Source organism: Elephas maximus, chromosome 19, assembly GCF_024166365.1.
Source record: "Elephas maximus indicus isolate mEleMax1 chromosome 19, mEleMax1 primary haplotype, whole genome shotgun sequence".
In the NCBI taxonomy this organism is placed as follows: Eukaryota; Metazoa; Chordata; class Mammalia; order Proboscidea; family Elephantidae; genus Elephas; species Elephas maximus.
In genome coordinates this window covers 51,869,962-51,897,919 of record NC_064837.1, presented here as the reverse complement: position 1 = coordinate 51,897,919, position 27,958 = coordinate 51,869,962, and the positions used below count along the sequence as shown (strand labels likewise).

The 27,958-nt window shown below is 42.2% G+C and overlaps 1 protein-coding gene across 1 annotated transcript in view; it reads left to right on the top strand.

Moving 5' to 3' along the window:
* The first annotated feature begins 2,809 nt into the window (after positions 1 to 2,809).
* LOC126063183 (leucine-rich repeat-containing protein 37A-like) overlaps positions 2,810 to 27,958 on the top strand; it is a 51,880-nt gene continuing 26,731 nt past the window's right edge. The window contains 2 exon segments of the mRNA XM_049861367.1: positions 2,810 to 3,014; positions 6,241 to 6,304. Coding sequence (XP_049717324.1) covers positions 2,810 to 3,014; positions 6,241 to 6,304 — 269 coding nt within the window.

The window sequence follows — 27,958 nt, the reverse complement described above, 5'->3', positions numbered from 1 at the left end:
TTCTCCAGTCCAGTAGAAAGCCCCAGATCAGCCTCTAAAGTCCTCTGAGGAAGCTGAACTTTCTCCACTCCAGCAGGAGGCTCCAGCTCACCTCCAAAACCTCTCAGGAGGTTGAAAATTCTCTAATACAGCAGGAAGCCCCATTTCAGCACCTAAAGCCCTCTGAGGTAGTGGAACCTTCCCCAGTCCAACAGGAAGCCCCAGCACAGCCTCCAAAGCCCTCTGAGGAGGTTGAACCTTCCCAAGTCTAGCAGGAAGCCCCAGCTCAGCTTCCAAAGCCCTCTGAGGAGGTCAAATCTTCTCCAGTCCAGCAGGAAGCCCCAGCTTAGCCTCCAAAGCCCTCTCAGGAAGTTGAACCTCTCCAGTCCAGCAGCGTTCTCCAGGTCCACCTGTAGAACGCCCTGAGGAGTTTGAACCCTCTCCAGTCCAGCAGGAGGTCCTGGGTCAACCTCCAAAGCACCCTTAGGTGGTTGAATCTTCTCCAGTTCAGCCAGGGGGCCCAGCTCCACTTCCAGAGCTCCCTGAGGAGGAAGCCCCAGGGCACCCTCCCAATCCTCCCCAAGAGGTCAAACCTCCAACTGAGCAGGAGGCCCCAGTTCCACCTCCAGAGCTTCCTGAGGAGGTCAAACCTTCTCCAGTGCAGCAGGAAGTTCCAGCACAGCCTCCAAAGCCCTCTGAGGGTATTGAACCTTCTCCAAACCAGTAGGAATTTCCAGCTGAGCCTGCAAGGCTCCCCAAAGAAATTAAACCTCCAACAGAACAGGAGGCCTCAGCTCTGCCTCCAGAGCTCCCTGAGGAGGGTGAACCTTCTCCAGTGCAGCAGAAAGCCCCAGCACAGCCTCCAAAACCTCACCAAGTAGTTAAACCTACAACCTAACAGGAGGTCACATCTCCATCTCTAGAGGTCCCTGAGTATGGTGAACCTTCTCCAGTCCAACAGGAAGTGCCACCACAGCCACCAAAGCCTCGCCAGAACGTCAAACCCTCTCCAACCCAACAGGAGGCCCAGGTTCAGCCTCCAGATCCCACTGAAGAGGTTGAAACTTCTCCAGTCGAGCACGGAGCCCCAATACAACCACCAAGGCCTCTCCGTGAGGTTACACCTTCTCTTGTTCATCAGGATCTCCAGCTCAGCTTCCAAAGCCTCTCGATGAGGTTGAACCTTCTCCAGCCAGCAGGAGGCTCCAGTTCAGCCTCCAGAACCCACTGAAGGGGGTTAAATCTTCTCCAGTCCAGCAGGAAACCCCAGCACAAACTCCAGAACCTCCCCAGGAGGTTAAACCTCCAATACATCATGAAGCCCAGGCACAACCTCCAAAGCTCTCTGAGGGTACTGCACCTTTTCCAACCCATCAGCAGTGTCCAGCTGAGCCTTCAAGGCCCTCTGAGGAAATTAAACCTTCTTCAACCCAGGAAGAGGCTCCTGCTCAGGCTACAAAGCCTGCTGAGGAACCTGGACCTTCTCCAGTATAGCAGGGGGACACACATCAGCCTGCACAGCTCCCTGAAGAGGTAGAGCCTTCTCCAGTCCAGCAGAAAGCCCCGGCTAAACCTCTAGAACCTCCTACGGAGGTTATAACTCAAACTACCACAAATCATGAGGTTCCAACACCAGGTCAGAATCAACCTTATCTTTCAAACTTGCCCAATGGTACAGTGAAACTTGTTGATCTGCAGCTTACCCTAACTCCAGAACCCACTAAGGAGATTCAGTCTTGTCCCACCCAGCGTGAGGTCCCAGCTCAGCCTCCAGGGACTCCTTAGAAGGGGAAACCTTCCTCAGTTCAACCTCCTGAGGAGGTCAAACCTTCTCCAAGCCAGCAGGAGTACCCAACTAATCCTCCAAAGCCCACTGAGAAGGTTAAACTTTCTCCAGCCCAATTAGAGGTCCCAGGTCAGCCTCCAGAGCCCCCAAATGAGGCTTGAACCCTACCCTCATTGCGTGATGGAGTGACAATTCAACCCCCTGTCATCCTCAAGCTCACTGTTCAGTCTTGCCTAAAGTATCAGTTAAACCCATGGTTGAGCATTCTCCAAGAGAACGGGATGCCCCAGTTCAGCATCCCGAGTCCCCTGAGGACGTTGGACCCTTTTCAACCGAGGAGCAAATCCTAGCTCAGCCTGCAGATCCACCTAAGGAGGTTGAACCTGATTCAGTTCAGCAAGAGGACCCAGTTCAACTTCTAGATCCTCCTGGTGATTCCCAACCTTCTCCAGTCGAGCAGGAGAACCCACCACAGCACACAGAGCCCAATAAGGATAAAACTTCTCTCACACACCAGGAGGACCTAGCTCAGCCTCCAGATCTCCGTGAGGAGATTGAACTTTCACCCATTCAACTGGATGGCCCAACACAGCTCTCAAACCCCGTTAAAGAGGATGACCCTTCTCCAACTCAGCAGGAAGACCCACCTCTAACTCCAGAACCCTCTGAGGAGGTTGAACCTTCTCCAGGCCTGAAAGAGGCCTAGCTCCACCTCCAGAATTCCCTACAGAGGTTGTAACTCAACCAGCAGGGCATCCTGAGGTGACGGTTTCACATCCAGGTCAAGGCAAAACTCAGCATCCAACGTTGGCCAAAGCCACAGTTAAATCTTTCTATCTGGAGCTTACCATAACTACAGAAACCCTCACAGAAGTTTAACCTTCTCCAGAACAGCAGGAGGCCACAATTCAATCTCCAGAGCCCCTCGGTGAGGTTGAACCTTCTTTAAGCCAGCTGGTGGCTCCAAATGAAACTCCAGAGCATCCTACAGAGGATGTACCTTCTCCAGACCAGCAAGAGGTCACATCACAGTTTCCAGAGTTCATGGAGGAGGTTGAACCATCTCCAGCCCTGCAAGAGTCCCCAGCTCAGCCTCCAGAGTTCACCGAGGAGGCTGAACCATATCCAGTCATGCAGGAGGCCTCAACTCAGCCTCCAGAGTCTTCTATGGAGCTTGGAGTTTCTCCAGCCCAGCAGGAAGACTCAATAGAGTCTGTAGATGCCACTGAAGGGTTCCAAGTTTCTTCAGGTCAGCCGGAAGCCCCAGGTCAATTTCCAGAGCAACCTGAGGAATTTGAACCTCCTTCAAATGTACAGGAGACCCCAGCTGAGACTTCAGAGCCCCCTACAGAGGTTGTAACTCAACATACAGGGCATCATGAGGTGACAGTTTCACCTACAGGTCAGAGTGAAGCTCACCATCCATTTTGCGTGAAAGAATTAAACTTTTGAATCTGGAGCTTACTGTATCTTCACAACCCACTACAGAGACTGGACCTTTTCCAAACCAAGTAGTGGTCTCATCCCCAGTCTCCAAAGCCCCCTGAAAAGGCTAAACCTTCTTCAGTCCAACAGGAAGCCCCAGTTCAGTTTCCAGAGCCCTTTGAGGGGATAGAACGTTTTTCAGCCCAGCAGAAGGCACCAGCTCAGCATCCTGAGGTGGCAAAATCTTCTCTGGTCCAATAGGAGACTTCACCTCTGCCTCCAGAGCCTCCTACACAGGTCGAAACGTCCCCAAACCTGTAGGGGACCCATTTCAGACTCCAGAGCCCCTCAAGGAGGGAGAACCTTCTCCATCCCAGCCGGAAGACCCAGACCAGTCTCCCAGGCCCCCATAACAGCAGAACCTTCTCCATCCCAGCAGGAGGCCCCACTTCAGTCTCCTGAGCCCCCTATGCCAGCAGAACTTTCTCGATCCCCACAGAAGGTCCCAGCTCTTACTCTAGAGCCCCCTAAGGAGGTAGAATCCTCTCTGGTCCAGTAGGAGACTCCACCTCAGCCTTTAGAGTCTACTACACAGGTGGAAACTTCCCCAAACCAGCACGAGATCCCACTTCAAACTCCAGAGCTCCCCAAGGGGTTTGAACCTTCTCCAACCCAGCAGGAGGCCCAGCTCTTACAACAGAGCCCACTGAGGAGTTAGAATCTTCTCTGGTTCAGCAGCAGACTCTGTCTCGTCTCAGCCTCCAGAGTCTCCTACACAGGTGAAAATTTCCCCAAACCAGCGAGGAGTCCCATTTCAGACTCGAGAGCCCCCTAAGGAGGTTGAACCTTCTCCAGCCCAGCAGAAGGATCCAGCTCAGTCTCCTGAGCCTCCCATGCAGGTAGAACCTTCTCCAATCCAGCAAGAGGACTCGTCTCAGCTTCCAGAGCCCTCTAAGGAAGTCAAACCTTCTCCAATCCAGTAGGGGACCCCAACTCAGTCTCTTGAGCCCCCTATGCAGGTACGATCTTCTCTAATCCAGCAAGAGGCCCCATCTCAGCCTCCAGAGTCCCCTGAGGACATCCAACCTTCTGCAGCCCAGCAGGAGGCTCCCGCTTCACCTCAAGAACCCCCTACAAATGTACAACCAACTTCAGTGCAGCAGTAGTTCCCAGCTGCACCTTCAGAACCCTCTAAGGAGGTAGAGTCTTCTCCAGTCCAGGCGGAGGCCACAGCTCTACCTCCAGAGCCTTTTGAGAACGTCCAACCATTTCCAGTCCAGCAGATGGCCTCTTCCCCACCTCCAAAGAACCTCCAGAACCCCCTAAATAGGTTGAACCTTCTCCAAACCAACGGGAAGCCCCAGCCTCACCTCCAGAGCCCCCTAAGGAAGTGGAGCCTCCTCTGTCCCTGCAGGAGTTCCTACCTCAGGCATCTGAGCCTTCTAAGGAGGCTGAACTTTCTCCAACTCAGCAGGAGGTCCCAGTTCATCCTCTGGAAACCCCTAAGGAGACAGAGCCTCTTGAATCCAGCGGGGAGCTCCAGCACAGTTTTCAGAGCCTCCTAAGGTGGAGGAATCTTCGACAACCCAACAGGTGGCCCCAGCTCAACCTCTGGAGCCTCCTAAGGAGGGTGCAGCTCAACTTCCAGTGCTTCCTGAGATGACAGTTTCACCAACAGGTCAATGTCAAGCTCAGCATTTAAACTTACCCAACATTACAGCTCAGCCTTTGGATCTGGAGCTTACCATAACCCTGGAACACACTATGGAGGTTGAACAGTCTACAGCGCCACAAAATCTACAGCTTCTCCTCCAAACTGTCCTGAGGTGACCATTCCACATCCAGACCAGTTTCAGGCTGAGCATCCAAATCTGACTGAAAGTACAGTTCAAACTTTGGACCTAGAGCTTACCATAACACCAGGACCCACGACACAGGTTGAACATTCTACAGCCCTGCAGAAGACTACAGGTCCTTCTCCAAAGTGCCCTGAGGTGACACTTCTACATCCAGACCAGGTACAGGCTCAGAAGCCAAACCTGACTGAAGTCACAGTTCAACAACTGGACCTGGAAGTTGCTGTAGCTCCAGAACCCAATATGGAGGTTGAACCTTCTCCAATCAAACAGGAGACCCCAACTCAGCCCCCAGAGCTTCTTAAGGAGGTTGTGGCTCAACTTCTAGTGAACCATGAGGTGACAACTCCACCATCAGGATAGGATCAAGCTCAGCATTCAAATTTGCCCAAAGTCACAGTTAAACCTGTAGACCTGGAACTGACCATAACTCCAGAACCCACTATGGAGGTCGAATATTCTACAGTCCTGCAGAAGACTACAACTTCTTCTCCAGAGTGTCCTGAGGTGACATTACCACCTCCAGACCAGGTTCAGGCTCAGCATCCAAACCTGACTGAATTTACAGTTCAACCTTTGGACCTGGAACTTACCGTAACTCCTGAATTCACTTCAAAGATTTCCGAATTCAAAGAATTCACTCTACAGCCCTGCAGAAGACCACACTTCGTCCGAAGCAAATCACGGTTCAGCCTTTGAATTTGAAGCCTACTGTATCTCCAGGACCCATTCCAGAAGTACAACATACTACAGCCCTGCAGAAGACCACATCTCCTCCGAAGCGAGTTACAGTTAAACCTTTGGATCTAGAGCTTACCGTAACTCAGCAACCAGGGTCATCTGAAGCAGTTGTTTTTCCCCGCGTGACTCAGCAATTATTGGTGCCTTCTGTAAATTAAAAAAACAAAAAAAAAAAATTTTTTTTTTTAATCTGTAAATTATACCCCTGAAGGGTTCAAAAAGCTCTAACTGAGCAACAGGAACAGAATGCCATCACACATCACTCCCTCAAAGGACAGAAATGGCTCTAAATGTGCTATAGGAACAGAATGTTGTTATATATTCCACCCCAAGAAGGGCACACATGGCTTTAACTGTGCGACGGGAACAGAATGCCATCAACGTGATGAACGTTGTCGTATGTGAGCTCTGTCTGCCGAGATGAAACGCTGTCCTGTACGGGCCTCCGCCCAGAGAAGAGGCTCCGCAGAGTGCCTGTGCCAGAGCCCAACGAGTACAATGGCACCTTCTCTGTCTTGTAAGCATTGCCTTTCCTCATTTGTTCTCTGCTCTCTGCTTAACATGACAGCCTTTTCCTTGAGGTCTTCCTGGGCTTCCTCATCTTCCCAACCCATGTTGAGCAACTTTCTTTTTTACCTTTTGTTTGTCAACTTTTCCTTATCCTCATTCTTCTCCTTACTATTGTGACCACTTCTCCAGGCTTTTACTTGTTATTGCCCTTATTATTTTTCCTTACCCATTTTTCTTTAGCCCCGTCGGTTCATGTCTTTAACCTCTGCTCTGTTCCCAGTTTTCCTCCATCCTCTTTATAGGGTCGTGTTCCTTTTTCCATCCTGTTGGGTGGAAAACAACAAAGTGGTTAAAGAGAGATTCTGGAGCCAAACTGCCTGAGTTTGACCCCAGCTCTGTGACTCAGTTTCCTCACCTGTAAAATTACTATCCCACAGGATTATTGTGGAATTTAAATAAGTTCATACATGTTAAGCATTTATATCAGCACCTAGCATATATGAATGTTAGCTATTATTATTTTATCCCTCAGGTCCAGACTTCATCTTTGTCCCCGGCTTTCCACATATAGCATCTGTTATATGACAAGTCCAGGGCTAGGCACTGTAGGAGCGACAGAAGTAGAAGACATTAGCTTAGGAACATAACAATGATAGATTGGGGAAAAAGAGTATACATGAAAAGTGAAGTGGTGCATAATTAAGTCCTAAAAGAGATACAGACCACAGGTGCCATAGTTCACCAGAATCCGTAATCACCTGCATATGGAGGACAGAGAAAGCTGCATGGGCAAGATAAAACTTCAGCTTAAAGAGTGACCGAAACCAAAACCCGCTGCTGTTGAGTTGATTCCAACTCATAGAGACCCTAGAGGACAGAGTAGAACTGCCCCATAGGGTTTCCAGGGAGCGGCTGCTGGATTCGAACTGCTAGCCTTTTGGTTACCAGGCAAGCTCTTAACCACTGCACCACCAGGGCACCAAAGAGTGACTAGGATTTGCTAAATAGAGAAAAATAGGGAATACAGCCTGGGCAAAGGCATGGGTGCAGGAATGGTCAGGATTTAGTAGACCAGTCTGGCTACGAAGAATTGGGTTAGGAAGCAATGGAAGATAAGATGGTGAAAAACCTTAAATATCGCTATGATAGAAGTTTGAAAGTTACACTATGAGATATGGAGAGCCACTGAAAGTTTTCAAGCAAGAGGGATAAATGATTAAAACAGGAGTATTATTTTAGAATCCATATGCAGGGCCGCCTAGAGAAGAAAGCTTGATTCAGGGAGGCCAGATAGAAAGCTCTAGCAAAATCTATGAGCAAAGCAAAAAGGGACTGAATCAGAGCAGTTGTGATAGGAATGGAAGGAGAATCCTGGGAGCACTTCAAAAACAGGACAGGATTTGATGATGGACTAGAGAGTTGGGGGAGCAGTGTACAGGAAAGAGAAAAACTCAAATACGACTCCAAAGTTTCTGTCCTGGACGATTAGCAAAATGATGGTGGTAGAACACACATATGGAGATCCATCAGTCAGGAAGGACAGCCAGTTTGAGAAAGATGAGTTCAGTTTCAGGCATCTTTTTTTGGTGACCATAAAGCAATCAAAGTTTCTGGTGGAGTGGAAATGTCCACCAGGCAGATGGGCAGGCAACTTAACTGTTTTGACTTAATTTCAAGTGTCACCTATTTGACTTTATAAACTGAGTAGGTAAGTTGTTGCTGAGGGAAAAGGACAGCATTAAAGGAAAGATTCAAAGTTATCTACAGAGTCAGTGGTTGAAACTGAACCTCGAGAATTTAACATTTTAAATGCATGTCATTCGTGGATACATTTCCCCAGTATAATAATTTTAAAAAGTGTCACAGAAGAGTACAGCATAAAATGTGAAAGTCCTTTCCCCTTCCCCTTCCCACCCTCCTCCCTATCACTGGCAAAATAACCCTGTCACCACTGTGTATGTGTCCTTCCTTCCAGTCTCTTCCCTTTGCATTTACATACATACACATTCCTATTTTTTCTAACGAGGTAGTATGGTACTTCTCGCTCAGCAGTGATTTGCATTTTTTCAGTAAGCAGTATGCCTAAGAGATCTTTCCACTCCAGTCCATCGGTCCTTCTAGTTGCTAATTGCCTTTATCCTTCCAGCACCTGGAGAGGTTTCAACAGAGGGCCCTTCGCCAAAGCTGTGGCATTGCCTGGCCTGGCATGCATTATCTTTATACATATTTGCTGATAATGATAAAGGAGGAGAATTGGGCAGATAGGAAGTTCAGGTTCTGAGCAGTTGGCCTTATCATTTATGCCACTGCCCCCCACAGTCTGTCTTTATTAACTGAACCAACTTGGCAGCTGACAGCTGTGGAAATTAGAAAGCTGATGTTTTCTGAATTTGAATATTTCCCATAAGGTTGCCATGATTCTTTATACTTATTCTGTTCATTCTTATTCCTACATATTCAAAGATCTGAACTGTGTTTCTTCACAGAAATTTCCAAGGAAACTCTATTTCTTATATTGAGGAAAATACTTGAAAGGCATACCATTGGACTGAGAAACTGTGAGTATATCCTCTCCAAATACAAATACAGAAAGCTAACTGCATTGTAAGATCCTTCCTGGGCCAGAATTTTGAGGTCAATACCTCTGATAAAAGATATTTTCCACTTTCCATATCCCAAACTGACCTCTATTAATTGCAATTCTATGGTAATTTTAAAAATTAAATTTGGTGGATTCTCTTTAAAATAAGTAATAAATAATACATGATCCTATTCTCAGTGTATAAAACTGAAATAACAGGTATGGTGAAAAGCTTTCTTGTTCCCTAATCCCCCGCCCCTGAGGTAACCACTTCTCTGAGTTTTGTGTGTGTCTTTCTAGATCATACTCCATCCATTTGCCTACATCCACATTTACATATAGCAGAGTAGGTTTATTGTATGTTTTCTTTTTGTATTTTTTTTAATAGACTTTTTTTTTTTAAGGACAAGGATGTTTATTGGAACACTTTTGAGGGAGGGGTTGGTTTTTATTTTTTTGAAAGTAGAAAGCAACTTTATCCTATACCTATAAAAATACAGTCTCTGGACTTCGCAGTCCTGTGGATGAAATCCCATGGATGAAGTCTGGGAAGCCCTATAACTTTTCCAGTCACCCAGATAATAAAATTCCTCAGATCACTTTCAGTCACAAGAACAGTGGTAGTTCCAGTCCAGTGTCTCAGTCACACAAGTCTATACTCTCAATGAATCGAAAACTTCTCCCTTCCCCCAGCCTGAGCCATTTTTTTAAACCTAGAAGTTTACAATGTGAAGAGGGGTCCTGGGGGCTTCTTCTCTGTTTGCTTGCCCTGGATCTCTCATTCTCTATCCCTCCATTCAGCTGGCTGCCTCCGGCTTCTTATAAGTTGGTGAGGAGTGCGGTGGAGAGGAAGGAGCTGATGTCCTCTGGTAGTGGTGCCCTCTGGGTATGGCATTTCCCATGATGGATTCTCCACTTCCTGGGTTTCTCAAAAATAGCACAGCTGGAGTTGTCCAGCTGTCACTCCCTTGCCCTGGTGGTGCTTCTTCTCCAGCTGGCTTCTCATGAAGACCCTTCAGCTTCCACATAGAACTGTATGATGCTAGCATCTTTCTGCCAAGGCTGTCCTTATCTCCAGCAGGAACCGATACCAATGGAGCCCTTTTTAAAAGTCCATCTGTGGGGTCCATTTCTGTCGCATAGAACACAAGGAGATTTGTCAACATTTTAATAAAATTATTTTATCATATCATATGCTTTAAGTATATTTTAGATATATAACTCATTCAGCTTGTAGAAAATGTCATATAATCTAATTGGCAGAGCTAGTCCTCACCGTCAAACAAATCAGCCAAATCAGACTTGTTTTAGGAAAAAGTCCAATTTCATTTTTTTAAAGCAGACTTTTTTCTTTTTAGAGCAGTTTTTGGCTTACAGAAAAATTGTGCAGAAAGTACAGAGCTCCCAAACAGCCCCTACCCCTGCTCATTGGTTCTCCTGTTAACACCTTGCATTCCTGTGATACGTTTGTTACAATTGATGAATCACTATTGGTGCGTTATTATTAACTAAGGTCCTTGCTTTACATTAGGGTTCACTCTTCCTGTTGTGCAGTCTTGTAGTTTTGACAAATGCATAATGCCCTCTATGCATCATTATAGCATCATACAGAATAGTTTCATTGCCCGAAAAATGCCCTGTGGTCCACCTGTTCATTCTCTCACCCTCCCCCTGAACCCCTGAAGCCACTGATCTTTTTATTGTCTTTCTAGTTTTTCTTTTCTAGAATGTCATATGGTTGAAATCATACAGCATGTAGCTTTTTCTGACTGGCTTCCTTCACTTAGCAGTATGCAGTTAAGGTTCCTCCGTGTCTTTTCATGGCTTGATAGCTCATTTCATCACTGAATAACACTCCATTGTATGGATTCACCACAGTTTGTTTATTAATTCATCTATCGAAGGGCATTTTGGTTGCTTTCAAGTTTTAGGAATTATTAATAAAGGTGCTATAAACATTCTTGTGCAGTTTTTTGTGCAGCTATGTGGACATAGCTTTCAATTTATTTGGGTAAATACCCAGAAGCATGTTTGCTGGGTTATATGATAAGCCCGTGTTTAGCTTTCTAAGAAACTGCAGGCTGTCTTCCCAAGGGGACATATCATTTGGCACTCCCACCAGCAATGACTGAGAGTTCCTGTTGCTCCATATCCTCACCAGCATTTGGTGTTATCAATGTTTTGGATTTTAGCTATGCTGATATGTGTGTAGTGGTACCTCATTGTTTTAATTTGCAATTCCTTGTTGATATATGGTGTTGAGATTTTGCCAGCTGTATTTCTTCTTTCGTAAGATATCTGTTCAGATCTTCTGCTGGACTGTTTTCCTATTGTTGAGTTTTAAGTGTTCTTTGTATGTTTTAGATACAAGTTCTTTATCAGATATGTGTTTTGCAAATACTTTCTCCCAGTCTGTGGCTTGATTTTCACTCTCTTAAGAGTGTCTTTTCAGAAGTGAAACTAGATAACTGGGAGCTCTTAAAAATCAAAAAGACCTATGCTCATCCAAAGACTTCACCAAAAGAGTAAAAAGATTATCTATAGACTGGGAAAAAGTGTTTAGCTATGACATTTCCGATCAGCACCTCATCTCTAAAATCTACATGATAGTGCAAAAACTCAACTACAAAAAGACAAATAACCCAATTAAAAAACGGGCAAAGGATATGAATAGGCACTTTAACTAAAGAAGACATTCAGGTAGCTAACAGATACATGAGGAAATGCTCATGATTATTAGCCATTAGAGAAATGCAAATCGAAACTACAATGAGATTCCATCTGACTCCAACAAGGCTGGGATTAATCCAAAAAACACGAAAATTTTGGAGAGGTTGTGGAGAGATTGGACCACTTATACACTGCTGGTGGGAATGTAAGATGGTACAACCTCTTTGGAAATTGATTTGGGGCCTCCTTTTAAAAGCTAGAAATAGAACTACCCTACAATCCAGCAATCCCACTCCTTGGAATATATCCTAGAGAAATAAGAGCCTTTACACAAACAGATGTATGCACACCCATGTTCATTGCAGCACTGTTTGCAATAGCAAAAAGATGGAAGCAACCAAGGTGCCCATCAATGGGTGAATGGATAAATAAATTATGGTATATTCACACAATGGAATACTACGTATTGATGAAGAACAATGATGAATCTGTGAAACATTTCATAACATGGAGGAATCTGGAAGGCATTACACTGAGTGAAATTAGTCAGTTGCAAAAGGACAAATATTGTATGAGACCACCCACTATTACAAGAACTTGAAAAATAGTTTAAACAGAGAAGAAAATATTCTTTGATGATTAAGAGAGTGGGGGGCGGAGAGGGGCTTTCACTAATTAGTAGATAAGAACTCTTTTAGGCAAAGGGAAAGACAATACACAATACAAGCAAGGTCAGCACAACTGGACTAAACCAAAAGCAAAGAAGTTTCCTCAATAAACTGAATGCTTTGAAGGCCAGCATAGTACAGGCAGGGGTTTGGGGACCCTGGTTTCAGGGGACATCTAAGTTAATTGGCATAATAAAATCTTTTAAGAAAACATTCTGCAGCCCACCTTGGAGAGTGGCATCTGGGGTCTTAAATCCTAGCATGCAGCCATCTAAGATGCATCAATTGGTCTCAACCCACCTGGATCAAAGGAGAATGAAGAACACCAAAGACACAAGGTAATTATAAGCCCAAGAGACAGAAAGGGCCACATAAACCGGAGACTACATCAGCCTGAGACCAGAAAAACTAAATGGTGCCCGGCTAACAACTGATGACTGCCCTGACAGGGAACACAACAGAGAACCCCTGAGGGAGTAGGACAGCAGTGGGTTGCAGACCTCAAATTCTTGTAAAAAAAGACCAGACTTAATGGTCTGAGATTAGAAGGACCCCCGAGATCATGGCCCCCAGGCCTTCTGTTAGCCCAAGACAGGAACCATTCCCAAAGCCAACTCTTCAGATAGGGATTGGACTGGACTATATGGGAGAGAAAATGATACTGGTGAGGGGTGAGCTTCTTGGATCAAGTAGATGCATGAGACTATGTGGGCAGCTCCTGTCCAGAGGGGAGATGAGAGGGCAGAGGGGGTCAGAGGCTAGCAAATAGAGAGTGGAGGGAAGGAGTGTGCTGCCTCATTAGGGGGAGAGCAACTAGGAGTATATAGCAAGGTGTATAAAAATTTTTGTATGAGAGACTGACATCATTAAAGCACGATAAAAAAATTTTTTTAAAGTGTCTTTTGTAGAGCAGAAGTTTTTTATTTTAATGAAGTCGAACTTGTCAATTTTTTTTATTTTATGAATTATGCTTTTGATACTGTATCTAAAAAGTTATCCCCAAACCCAAGTCACCTAGATTTTTTCCTGTGTTATCTTCCAGAAGTTGTAACATTTTGCATCTTACATTTAAGTCTATGATTCACTTTGAGTTAATTTTTGTGAAAGATGTAAGCTGTGTCATATTTATGCTTTTGCATGTGGACGTTCAGCTGTTCCAGTACCATTTGTTAAAAAGACTATGCTCTCACTGTTGAGTTGCCTGTGCTCCTTTTGTCAAAGAGTAGTTGACTGTATTTGTGTGGGTCAATTTGTGGACTCTATTCTGTTTCACTGATCTATTTTCCTATTCTTTTGTCAATACCACACTGTCTTGATCACTATAACTTTAGAGTAACTCTTGAAGTAGGATAATGCCAGTCCTCCAACTCTGTCTTCCCTTATTTGTTGGCCATTCTTGGTCTTCTGCCTTTGTAAATCAGTTTGTCAATATCCACAAAATAGCTTGCTGAGATTTTGATTGGTATTGCATTGAATCTGTAGATGAAGTTGAGAAGAATTGCAGTCTTAATACTATCTCTTCCTATCCATGAATGCTCTGGTGGCACAATGGTTAAGAGCTTGGCTGCTAACCAAAAAATGAGCAGTTCAAATCCATGAGCTGCTCCTTGGAAACCCTATGGGGCAGTTCTACTCTGCCCTATAGGGTTGCTATGAGTAGGAATCAACTCGACAGCAATAGGTTTGGTTTGGTTTGGTTATCCATGAGTGTGGAATGTCCCTCCATTTATTTACAAATTGTATTTCTTTCATCAGAGTCTTGTAGTTGTCCTCATGTAGATCTGGTATATATTTTGTTCGATTTGTACCTAAGTATGTCATTTCTTTTAGTGCTAATGTAAGTGGTATGTTTTTACTTTAAAATTCCAGTATTTTATTGCTGGTATATAGGAAAGTAATTGACTTTTGTATATTAACTTTGTACTCTGTAACCTTGCTGTAATTGCTTATTAGTTCCAAGTATTTTTTTGTCAATTCTTTGGGATTTTCTAGATTGACAATCCTATCATCTGTGGATGAAGACAGTTTTGTTTCTTCCTTCTCAATCTGTATACCTTTTATTTCCTTTTCTTTACATCAGCTAGAACTTACAATACAATGTTGATAGGACTGCTGAGCGGGGACATCCTTGTCTTGTTCGTGATGGTAGGGGGAAACCATCTAGTTTCTCTCCATTAAGTATTATGTCAGCTGTAGGGTTTTTTGTAGATATTCTTTATTCAGTTTAAAAAGTTCCCTTCTATTGCTAGTTTGCTAAGAGTCTTTATCAGGGATGGGTGTTGGGTCTTGGCAAATGATTTTTTTTTGCATCTATTAATATGATCATATGATTTTTCTTTAGCCCATTGATATGATGAATTATATTAATTGATATGCAAATGTTGAACCAGCCTTGCAGACATAGGATAAATCCCACTAGGTCATGGTGTATAATTCTTTTTATACATTTTTGGATTCAATTTGCTAATATTTTGCTGAGGATCTTTGCATCTATGTTCATGAGAGATATAGGGCTGTAATTTTCCTTCCTAGTAATGTCTTTGGTTTTGGTATTAGGGCAATACTGGCCTCATAGAATGAGTTAGGAAGTGTTCCCTCCCTCCTCTTCTATTTTTTGGAAGAGTTTTAGAAGGATTGGTGTTAATTATTCTTTAAATATTTATGGAATTCACCAGTGAAACCATCTGGGCCTGGTGCTTTCTATTTTGGAAGGTTATTAGTTGTTGAATAATTTTCTTTAATGGATATAGGACTGCTCAGATTGTCTAATTCTCCTTGTGTCAGTTTTGGTAGCTGTGTCTTTCTAGAGATTGGTCCATTTCATCTAAGTTATCAGATTTGTGGGCATGGAGTTGTTCACAGTATTCCTTTATTATCCTTTTAATGTCCATAGGGAGTTGTGATGGCACAGTAGTTGAGACCTTGGCTGCTAACCAAAAAATCGGCAGTTCAAATCCACCAGCCACTCCTCGAAACCCTATGGGGCAGTTCTACTCTGTCCTATGGAGTTATTATGAGTTGGAATCGACTCAACAGCAAGAGATTTGATTTTGTTTTTGGTTTTAATGTTCATGGATCAGTTGTGATGGCCCCTCTTTCATTTCTAATATTAATAATTTGTGTCTTCTTTCTTGGTTAGTCTGCCTAGAGGTTTATGAATTTTATTGATCTTTTCAAAGAACCAGCTTATAGTTTCATTGATTTTCCCTATTCTTATTTCAACTTCATTGATTTCTGCTCTGATTTTTATTATTTCTTTTCTTCTCCTTACTTCAGATTTTTTTTTTTTAAGCTTTGGATTTAATTTGCCCTTCTTTTTCAGATTTCCTAAGGTAAAAGCTTAAACTGATTTTAAACTTGTCTTCTTTTCTAATGTATGCATTCAATGCTATACATTTTCATCTAAGCACTGCTGTGTTACTTATCTAGGGCTCCTATAACATACTCGAATGGCTTTAGCAAATGGAAATTTATTCTCTCACAGTCTAGGAGGCTAGAAGTCTGAATTCAGGGAGCCAGCTCCCAGGGAATGCTTTCTCCTTCTGTTGGTTCTGTGGGGAGGTCTTTGTCATCAATCTTCCCCTGGTTGAGGAGCTTCTCAGCACAGGGACCCTGGGTCCAAAGATGTGCTTCACTCCCAGTGTTTCTTTCTTGGTGGCATGAGGTTCCCCGTCTCTCTGTTTACGTCTCTCTTTTATATCTCAAGAGACATTGACTCAATAGACAACCTAATCCTGTAGATTGTGTCCTGCCTCATTAACATAACTGCCTCTAACCCTGCCTCATTTACATTGTAGAGGTTAGGACTTACAACACATAGGTAATCACATCAGATCACAAAATGGAAGACAACCACACAATACTGGAAATCATGGCTTAGCCAAGTTGACATGCATTCTGGGGGGACACAATTCAATCTAAAACAACTATGTTCACTGCATCTCACAATTTAAAAATTTTTTAATTTATTTCTTGTTGTTGAGAATACACACGGCAAAACATACACCAGCTCAACAGTTTATACATTCTCTGTTTAGTGACATTGATTATATTTTTGAGTTGTACAACTATTCTCACCCTCCGTTTCTGAGTTGTTCCTCCCTCATTAACATGAATTCACTGCCCCCAGAGGTTCCTATCTAATCTTTCAATTGCTGTTGTCAAATTGATCCCATATACATAGTTCTTTAAAGTGCATAATGCTCAAAGGATACATTTTTTACTACTTAACCTAAATTATTGTTTCATTTTAAGGATATTTCTGGGACATTTCTGACTTAAGGTTTAAAGATTATCTCAGAACAATATTTTCAGGGGTTCATCCAAACTTCATGGCTCCAGGAAGTCTGGAATCCATGACAATTTGGAATTCTGTTCTGTATTTTCTCCCTTTTGATCAGGATTCTTCTATGGAATCTTTGACCAAAATGTTCAGTAATGTTAGCCAGGCACCATTCAATTTTGGTCTCATGGCAATGGAGGCAGTTGTTAATGGAGGCAATTAGCCACACATTCCATATCCTCCTTCTATTCCTGACTCTGCTTCTTCTGTTGCTCCAGGCAAAGAGGGTCCAATTGCTGTGCCTTGGATGGCTGCTTGCAAGCTTTTAAGAAACCAGGCACTACGCAATGAACTAGGAGGTAGAACAGGAGCACTAAACATGTTATTAGGCCAATTAACTGGGTTGCCTTATGAAACCATGACCCTAAAACTCCAAATCAAGAAACCAAATCCCATGAGGTTTTTGGCTGTACAGCTACTCTTTTTTTTTTTTTTGTCATTGTTGTAAATACGTCTCTTACACAACTTCCGTCAATTTAACTTTTTAGAGGTGTTCAACTTATTGACAGCAATTACAATCATTGACAGTGCAACCCTACCCTTAATCAATGGACAGTTCCATCACCATTAACCTCCTTTTCCCCATCCTTCCCAGTCCTGTTGTTGTTGCTGTTGTTAGGTGTTGTCAAGTCAGTTCTGACACATAGTGACCCTATGTACAACAGAACGAAACACTGCTCAGTCCTGCGCCGTCCTCAGAATCGTTGTTATGCTTGAGCCTATTGTTGCAGCCACTGTGTCAATCCACCTCATTGAGGATCTTCCTCTTTTTCACTGACCCTCTACTTTACCAAGTATGATGTCCTTCTCCAGGGACTGATCCCTCTTGATAACATGTTCAAAGTATGTGAGATGCAGTCCCACCATCCTTACTTCTAAGGAGCATTCTGGTTGCACTTCTTCCAAGTCAGATTTGTTCATTCCTCTGGCAGTCCTTAGTATACTCCGTATTCTTTTACAACACCACAATTCAAAGGCATCAGTTCTTCATTCTTTCTTATTCATCATCCAGCTTTCACATACACATGAGGCGATTGAAAATACCATGGCTTGGGTCAGGTGCACCTTAGTTTTCAAGGTGACATCTTTGCTCTCCAACACTTCGAAGAGCTCCTTTGCAGCAAATTTACCCAATGCAATGCTTCTTTTGACTTCTTGGCTGCTGCTTCCATGGCTGTTGATTGTGGATCCAAGTAAAATGAAATCCTTGACAACTTCAATCTTTTTTCCATTTATCATGATGTTGCTTATTGGTCCATTTGTGAGCATTTTTGTTTTCTTTATGTTGAGGTGTAATCCATACTGAAGGCTGTGGTCTTTGATCTTCATCAGTAAGTACTCCAAATCCTCTTCACTTTCGGCAAGCAAGGTTATGTCGTTTAAATAACGCGGGTTGCTAATGTGTCTTCCTCCAATCCTGATGCCCCTTTCTTCTTCATATACTCCAGCTCCTCAGATTATTTGCTCAGGATACAGACTGAATAAATATGGTCAAGGATTACAACCCTGATGCACACCTTTCCTGACTTTAAATTACTTAGTACCCCCTTATTCTGTTTGAAAGACTGCCTCTTAATCCATGTACAGGCTCCTCATGAGCACAATCAAGTGTTCTGGAATTCTCATTCTTCTCAGTGTTATCCATAATTTGTTATGATCCACACAATCGAATGCCTTTGCATAGTCATTAAAACACAGGTAAACATCTTTCTGGTATTCTCTGCTTTCAGCCAGGATCCATCTGACATCAGCAATGATATTTCTCACTTCGTGTCCTCTTCTAAACATGACTTGAATTTCTTGGCAGTTCCCTGTCGATATAGTGCTGCAGCTGCTTTTGAAATGAGTTTCAGCAAAATTTTACTTGTGTGTTATATTAATGATATTATTTGGTAATTTCTGCATTTGGTTGGATCACCTTTCTTTGGAATAGGCATAAATATGGATCTCTTCCAGTTGGTTGGCGAGGTAGCTGGCTTCCAAATTTCTTGGCATAGACAAGTGAGCACTTCCAGCGCTGCATTCGTTTGTTAAAACATCTCAATTGGTATTTCATCAATTCCTGGAGCCTTGTTTTTGGCCAGTGCCTCCAGTGCAGCTTAGACTTCATCCTTCAGTACCATCGGTTCCCAATCATTTGCTACCTCCTGAAATTGTTGAACATCGACCATTTCTTTTTGGTATAGTGACCCTGTGTATTCCTTCTGTCTTCTTTTGATGCTTCCTGTGTCATTTCATATTTTCCCCATCAACAACCCAGTGCCGTCGAGTCGATTCCAACTCATAGCGACCCTATAGGATAAAGTAGAACTGCCCCATAGAGTTTCCAAGGATTTTCCCCATAGAATCCTTCAATATTGCAACTTGAGGAATGAATTTTTTCTTCAGTTCTATCAGCTTGAAAAACGCTGAGCGTGTTCTTTCCTTTTGGTTTTCTATCTCCAAGTCTTTGCGCATGTCATCATAATACTTTACTTTGTCTTCTCATGCCGTCCTTAGAAATCTTCTGTTCAGCTCTTTTACTTTATCATTTCTTCATTTCGCTGTAGCTACTTGATGTTCAAGAGCAGGTTTGAGTCTCTTCTGACATCCTGCTGGTATTTGAATACCGGTGGCCCAGCTTCCAGCATCACAGCAACACGCAAAGCCCCACGGTATGACAAACTGACAGACATGTGGGGGTCCTGCCACTGGTAACCACTAATAAACTTTCTTCTCAATACATTTGCCTTTTCTTGCCTTTTTGTATAAGTGAGGTCATACAATATTTATCCTTTTGTGATTGACTTATTTCCCCCAGCATACTGTCTTCCATCTCCATCCCTATTGTAGCATGTATCAAGACTTCATTTCTCCTACTGGCCGAGTAGTATTCCATTGTATGTATGTACCACATTTTGTTTATCCATTCATCTGTTGATGAGCATTTAGGTTGTTTCCATCTTTTGGCTATTGTGAATAGTGCTGCAATAAACACTGGTGTACAAGTCTCTGTTTGAATCTCTGCTTTCAAGTCTTTTCGATATAGTCCTGGAAGTGGAATTGCTGGGTCATGTGGTAGTTCTATTTTTAGTTTTTTGAGGAACTGCCACACTGTTTTCGACAATGGCTGTACCATTTTGCATTTCCACCAGCAATGGGTAGGGGTTCCAATTTCCCCACATTGCATCTCACAGATTTTTATATTTTCATTTGTATATATATTTTTCATTTTTGCTTAGTTCAAAAACATTTTTTAAATTTCTTTTGAGACTTCTTCTTTGACCCATGTGTAATTTAGAGGTGTGTTGTCTAATCTCCATATATTTTTGGGTTTTCTAACTATCTTTTTGTTATTGATTGCTAGTTGAATTTCAATGTGTCCTGAGAGCACACTTTGTGTGATTTCTGTTGTTTTCAATTTAGTAAGGGGTGTTTTATGGCCGTGGATGTGGTTTATCTTGGCAAATGTTCCCTGTGAGCTTGAGAAGAATGTGTATTCTGTATATTCTTGGATAAAATATTCTAGAAATGTCAATTAGATCCAGTCAGTTAATAGTGCTGTTCAGCTCAGGTATGTCGTTACTGATTTTATGCCGGCTGGATCTATCAGTTACTGATAGAGTGGTGTTGATGTCTCCAATTATAATAGTGGATTTTTCTATTTCTCCTTGCAGTTTTATCAGTTTTTGCCTCACATATTCTGATGCTCTGGTGTTAGGTCATACACTTTAAGGATTGTTACATCTTCTTGGAGAATTGATTCCTTCATTATTGTGTAATACCCCTCTTATAATTTTCCTTGCTCTGAAATCTGCTTTGTCTGAAATTAATATAGCTACTTCAGCCTTCTTTTGATTAGTATTACCATGGTATGTTTTTCTCCATCCCATTACTTTTTTTTTTTTTAATTTTTATTGTGCATTAAGTGAAAGTTTACAGATCAAGTCAGTCTCTCACACAAAAACTTATATACACCTTGCCACATACTCCCAATTGCTCTCCCCCTAATGAGACAGCCCACTTCCTCCCTCCACTCTCTCTTTTCGTGTCCATTTCGCCAGCTTCTACCCTCTCATCTCCCCCCCAGGGAGGAGATGCCAACATAGTCTCAAGTGTCCACCTGATCCAAGAAGCTCACTCCTCACCAGCATCCCTCTCCAACCCATTGTTCAGTTCGATTCCTGTCTGAAGAGTTGGCTTTGGGAATGGTTCCTGTCCTGGGCCAACAGAAAGTCTGGGGGCCGTGACCACCGGGGTCCTTCTAGCCTCAGTTGGACCACTAAGTCTGGTCTTTTTATGAGAATTTGGGGTCTGCATCCCACTGCTGTCCTGCTCCCTCGGGGGTTCTCTGTTGTGTTTCCTGTCAGGGCAGTCATCGGTTGTAGCTGGGCACCATCTAGCTCTTCTGGTCTCAGGCTGATGTAGTCTCTGGTTTATGTGGCCCTTTCTGCCTCTTGGACTCATAATTACCTTGTGTCATTGGTGTTCTTCATTATTCTTTGATCCAGGTGGGTTGAGACCAATTGATGCATCTTAGATGGCTGCTAGGTAGCATTTAAGACCCCAGACGCTTCTCTCCAAGGTGGGCTGCAGAATGTTTTCTTAAAAGATTTTATTATGCCAATTGACTTAGATGTCCCCTGAAACCGTGGTCCTCAAAACCCTACCCCTGCTATGGTGGCCTTCGAAGCATTCAGTTTATTTAGTTGGTTTAATAGAACAAGGAATTAAGATTAACCTCTGTTTGTTGCCTAAAGAACAAGAAAATATAGAATACCTACATTAATTTGAATGCCATTAACCCAAAATATTTTGATAATTTAATTGAATTAAGTTAGCATTTGAATATTAAATATGTAACTAAAGACTTGAATTATGTAAACAATACTATAAAGAACATATTTAGCTACCAAGGACTGGTGTTAAGGATTTCAATGCAGGAATTGTTTTACCATATTACAAATAAATGTTCCAAATGATGGTTAATTAGGATAGCTAGAAATGTTTACACTAAGTAAACATATCAGAAATGCCCCTAACCCTTTACTAAAAAAAAAAAAAACCAAACCCATTGCTTCGATTCCGACTTGTAGCGACCCTATAGGACAGAGTAGCACTGCCCCATAGAGTTTCCAGGGAGCACGTGGTAGATTTGAACTGCCAACCTCTTGGTTAGCTGCCATAGCACTTAACCACTACACCACCAGGGTTTCCCCTTTACTAAATTACAAAATCTTTATTTTGTAAATCTTCAAGCTGAAAGAACTGAAGAAAAAATTTAAGTCTTGAGTTGCAACAGTGAAGGATTCTATGTGGAAAATATCAAAAGACGCAGGAAACATCAAAAGAAGGTAGAAGGAATACATAGAGTCATTATACCAAAAAGAATTAGTCGGTGTTCAACCATTTCAAGAGGTGGCATATGATCAGGAACTGAAGGTATTGAGGAAGAAGTCCAAGCTGCTCTGAAGGCATTGGTGAAAAACGATTGTAGGGATGGCTCAGGACCGTGTGGTATTTCGTTCTGTTGTGCATAGGGTCACTGTGAGTTGGAACCGACTTGATGGCACCTAACAACAACAAATACAAAATAAAAATCTCACCAGCCCTTTTGCCAAGGAGGGAATACTTGCATGGTATTTATATCTGTTTAGAGATAAGGAGATATTATGCCCTTTGGTATAAAAGCTTAATTTTTATCCTTTGTCTGTGAAGCCTAGAGTTGTATTCATCATTAATCCTTATTAAGCTATTTTGATGATGCTCTTTAGCAAATGGATTCTTCTTACAAGTTTAGAAGGCTTGAGAGAATTGGGGATAAAAAGCCTGACATGATGCTAAAAGTTGTCCTTTAAATTATGAAACCCTTTAGGCCTTAGTGGGACAACCAGTTTTGCACTGATTTTCTTGGGTACCTCTGGCATCTAGGCTTCCAAACCTTATAAACACAATTTGGAGAAAAACAAATGAGATAACTGCTGAGTGGAGCAGGCCCTTCCTTACTTCTACTTTTAAATACTTTGTAAGCTAGTTACTTCATGTTAGTATATATATTCTCATTCATTAAAAAAATATGAATCAGTATAAAAGTTAAAAACATTATGTCAAACACTAGGGTTGGTGGTACAAAGATGTGTAAGACAGCATTCCTAACCTTCTAGAAACTCTTGATGTGGCAGGGGAAGCAAACACATAAACTGGAACCATAACACAACAGGCTGTAAGTGGAGGACTAAGTGCTGCAGAGGCACAGAAGAGCCATGAGTAATAAAAGTAAACTTCTTTGTAAATAGTCATTTTCCTTTCTCGCTCCTTAGCTATTCATTCCTTTAATAAATAATTGAGTTTGCTTTATGTCCATCTATCAGTTTCAAACATCGTAGGCAGTGCAGATAAGCAAGACCTAGTCCATGCTTTCAAGGAATTTACGCTCAGAGGAAATGGGATACAAAGATAACTGTATTAAAAAAAAGAAATAGAAACGGGCACTGAGAGGTATAAATTGTTTCTGGAGTACAGAGGAGGGAGTGAAGACTTCCAATTGGATCAGGGAAGATGTTTCTAGAGAAATGCCATTTGAACAGGGCCTTGAAGGCCCATCGAGTATCATCAGACAGACATGTTGGGAAGAGTATTCTAAGATTGCAAAAGCAGGGTGGGAAAAAGGCAAAACATAGGAAGTGGAATATGGGTTAGAAGAATGTCATGAGTACCTTTGGGTAAAAGTAGGGAGATTAGGAGATTGGAGCCAGATCTTCTAGGCTTTGTGTGCCAAACTAAGGAGTCATCATGGAGAACCATATTATCACAGCAATGCTCTAGGACAAGTGATTCTCAAACTTTAGTCTGCATCGGAATCAGGGCTTGCTAAAGCACAGATTCTGGGCTTTACCCCCATAATTACTGATTCAGTGATCTAGAGTAAGGCCAAGAATTTGCTTCTTCAATAAGTTCCCAGGCAATGCTGGTCTTTGAGAACCATTGCTGGAGAGTTAATCTGTGTGCAGGATGGATTAGAAAGAGAGACACTAGAGTTGAGACACCAATCAGAAGATAGTTACACCCATCCAGTAAAAAGTGAGGGACTAATGTGGAGTAAATGGAAATAAGAAGGTTAACTATAGTCAAGAATGGGAGTTTTCAAATGAAAATCCACTTGTATGTTGTTTTTTTCATGTGTCACCACCGTACAACTGCAGCAATTGCATTCATGGAACATTAAAAAAAAAAAAAAAACCTGTTGCCATTGAGTTGATCCTGACTCACAACACCCCTATAAGACAGAGTCGATCTGCCCCCATAGGGTGTCCAAGGAGCGGCTGGTGGATTCAAACTGACCTCTTGGTTAGCAACTATACCTTGCTGCAGCTCTTAACCACTGCGCCACCAGGGCTCCCATGGAACATGAAGGCAGTAGAAAACCAAACACAGATTTCTGTTAATATGATAAAAGTATTATTCTAAATTATTCAAAGTTATGTATTTATTAGAGGAGTAACTCCTTTTCAAATCATGTCAAATTATGTTATTTCTTCTGATATTGAGCTGCCTAGAAAAAGAGAATGAAGCCAGGAAGGTGTAAATGTGAGAATATTCCTTTTATAATTATACCAAGGGATAAAAACTTTAAGCACATTGAATCTAGATTTTAATGTGATGACAATAGGTCATCTAATCAACTGTCCTACTCTCAGGAAAGAGTACCTCCAAAATCTATCAAGATCCGTGGTTGTATGTTTTATTTATGAAAGTGAAACTCTTAGGAGAGGTGAGGGCAGGGTTAGGGGCCTTGGAAGATTTAGATAACAATTACTAAGGTTTAGAGTTTAGATAAAAGCTTATTCAATATTATTCTGAACTCTGCCATTTATTCCTACTGATTTAATATCGAATAGCTAATTGAGGCAATATCTTTCTTTTACTTTTCCTAGAGATTTATCCTGCAATAAAATACAGTCTGTTGAAACATGAACATCTGAACCACGACCTTTTTTACAGTTTATGTAAGTTACAAATAGGACTTAATTCTATTTAGAATCTTTATGAAACCTAATTGTAAATCTTTTTGCTGTTCTTTTTGAAATCTTAAACTTTTTTAGTGGAAAGCTACTAAAGTTATGTAGCAAATCCTTTTCCGCTCTGGCAAAGATTAGCATGAGAATTATTACACAGATAAGAGTGAATCATTCTAGAGCAGTGATTCCCAACTGGGGCAGTTTTGCACCCAGGGGACATTTGGCAATGTCTAGAGCCATTTTTGGTTATCAAAACTGTGAGTGTGCTACTGGCATCCTAGTGGGAACATGCCAGGAATGCTGCTAAACATCCTACAATGCACAGAACAGCCCTCACAACAAAAAGTTTGTTGTTGTTATTTGTGAATTCCCGTTGAGATGGCCATGATTCATGGCGACCCCACGTACAACAGAACAAAGTGTTGCCTGGCCCCATGCTATCTTCATAATCATTGCAAAAAAAATTTACCTAGCCCAAAATGTAGATAGTGCTAAGGTTGAGAAACCCTGTTTTAGAGAAGTAAAGATCACTTAATCTAGGTATTTATTATTTACTGTTTTGTACCTAAGATGTGTAAATATGAAAGTATAAATCATAAACAAATATCTTCCATAACGAGATTTCCTTACTGTCTGGAGGGAGTATTGAAGTTATTTTTCATCATGTATAAATTAGAATCACTGTCAAAGGAAGGGTGTTCTGAAAGAATATCTTTATTTTATTTATTTATTTCTCTTGCTTGTGTCTGTTTGTAGAAACCTTGGTTGCAATTTAATCACAGAACTTGGCTTTGGAATGTTTCAGGCCTGGCATGGAATGCAGTTTTTACACAAGTTGTAAGTGAGATATAAGATGGACCCATGTGAAGAGATTATGTGTGAAAACACCATACAGTATCATTCGGCTGGGTGTATGAGCCCAGTACAAATTCTGAAACATACATGTCTTAAGATCAATTTTTTCAAATGAGGAAACTAAGGTACAAAGAGGCCAAGAGACTTGTCTAACTCATATGTGGCACATTCTGCTTTCCCTGGTACTGACCTTTGGCATGGGCATTAAAAATCACCAAGCAAGTTACACGCAAATTAGCATTGCCATGGAAATCCCAGGGTTGCTGCTCGGATGTGTGGATGGCCCTAGGAATTCTACTTTTGAATTTAACTTTGATCCAGCTCACATGTAAAGTTACTCACTGCTTAAATGTATGCAATGTATAGCCACGAAGCACAAGGCTTAGCACAGAGTCCTCCAGAGAGCAAAGGGTGAGGGTGCTTTCTCAGCCATCAGCTTCTTTCAGATTGTAAAGTAAAAGGAATTCCCGGAAACATACCAGAGTGCACTTCTCTCCCTAGCCACCCAGAATGTTATTTTTCAAAAAGTATATATCCTTTTCAAAAAGTTAGGAATTATCTATGCATAGGGGGAACGTTTGAGGCCTGAAGAAAAACGGTGTTTGTTAAGCTATAGTGTGGAAAATGTTAATAACGAAAATACATTGCTCTAGCCTAATTCCAAATGCCTTCTTTCCTGACTACTCTTCAGAGAAGAAGTGTGGGTTTTATTCTCTTTCAGCTAGAAAATTCTGTGATTTCTCTTTGACACAAGCAAATCGTAGTGGGTATGTTCACTGGCCTAAAGGGAATTGTGGAGGAAAGGTGGAGCTTCCCCTCTAAACCTGACTTTGGGAAAGACTGTCTCATGGGTCAGAAATCCATTTCACACAGTTCGTTTCAGGTGTATCTGGAGCCAGATTAACAAATCCTGCAGGTGCCAATCTGTAGCCACCTCCCTCCACCATTAATTTGCTGATGCTGAACTTAGGGAACGAAAACTTCAGGGTCCCTTTTTCTTTTGTCGGCACCAGAGACTCTTATGAAGAAAAAAAAAAAAAAAAAAGCCTATGATAAAAGACCAGAGAGCAGGGTCATTAGGTCCCACACCAGGAAACTTTGGTAGCTTCAATAACAAGGTCGTAATGTCCCTGATAAGAATTCAGTTTTCACTATAATTATGTAGGCAACATGGTGGGAAAAGTGGGTATCACACTTTAATTAATGAAATCAATGAAAAACGTTCACTGGCCACTGTGTGTCAGGCACTGTACTAAGTGCTGGGTGTACAAAGAGGAATAGGACACGACTTTGTCCCAATAGACTGTCAGAATGGAAGAAGGAAGTGGAGGTTGATGAGAAAACATAGAAGAGCCACACTAGGATCCCTGCAGCGGGGTAACAAGGTAGGGGGATGACAAAGGAGGGGAAAGGGAACCCCCCAAAACTGAACTGATTGCTGTCAAATCGATTCCGACTCATAGCACGTATTGATAGAGTAGAACCGCCCATAGATTCTCCAGGGCTGTAATCTTTACAGAAGCAGACTGCCACACCTTCCTCCAGTGGAGTGGCTGGTGGGCTCACACCGCCCATCTTTCGGTTTAGCAGCCAAGTGCTTAACCACTGTGCCAACACAGGGCTCCAGAGGAAGGGTAGGGGATTAGAAAAAATTCATAGAAAAAGTGGGTGGAGGAGAGACCGACTTTTTTATCTCAGATTTCTGTGTTCATCTTAAACAACAGAGAAGGGCATTTGCTAAACAGTAATGAAGGAATTAGAGCTAGCTAGTTTTTTTTTTAGTATTGGAATCGACTCAATGGCACTGGGTTTTGTTTAGTATTGGAAATAAATGGATAAACATGTGATCTGAATTGAGGTTTACCCTAAAAAGGAGCCCGGGCAGCACAGTGGTTTAGTGCTCAGCTACTAACAAAAAGGTTGGCAGTTTCGAACCCACCAGCCACTCCAAGGGAGAAAGACGTAGCAGCCTGCTTCCAGGAAGACTACAGCCTTGGAAACCCCACAGGGCAGTTCTGCTCTGTCCTATAGTGTCGCTAGGAGTTGAAATCAACCCGACAGCAACGGGTATACTCCTAAAACTAACTCACAGGTACGTTGAAAAGATTGGCACAATTGCCACAATGTGGGTTGGAAGCCGGGCTGCTGCTTTGTTTTTGGTCAAATTTTTCTAATAGGTAATTTGCCACATGTGAAATATAAGCTTTATTGCATCTCTTTCCAAAGGCAGATTGCCAAGAAAAGATGCCATCTCTGAAAAGCTCAGTAATTTTATGACCTGTATGGCACAGCACTGTAGCATTTACAAGTTGAAACAGTATTTTTCCTGCATTAAAAAATTTTTTTATAAAGGTCCCAGCTGAGATGGATCTATCATGAATTGAAGAAAGCTTAAGCCTCAAGGCCCCTTACTTGCACAGCTCCCTTCCAAGGTCCTGGGAGGGGCCCTAGCAATTTTTGTACTTATAATTTTGCACTTTTTTTATTAGAGAGAATTTCCCAAGTTAGATAAGCTTCAGGCCCAACAAAACCTAGGTTCCAGCTAATC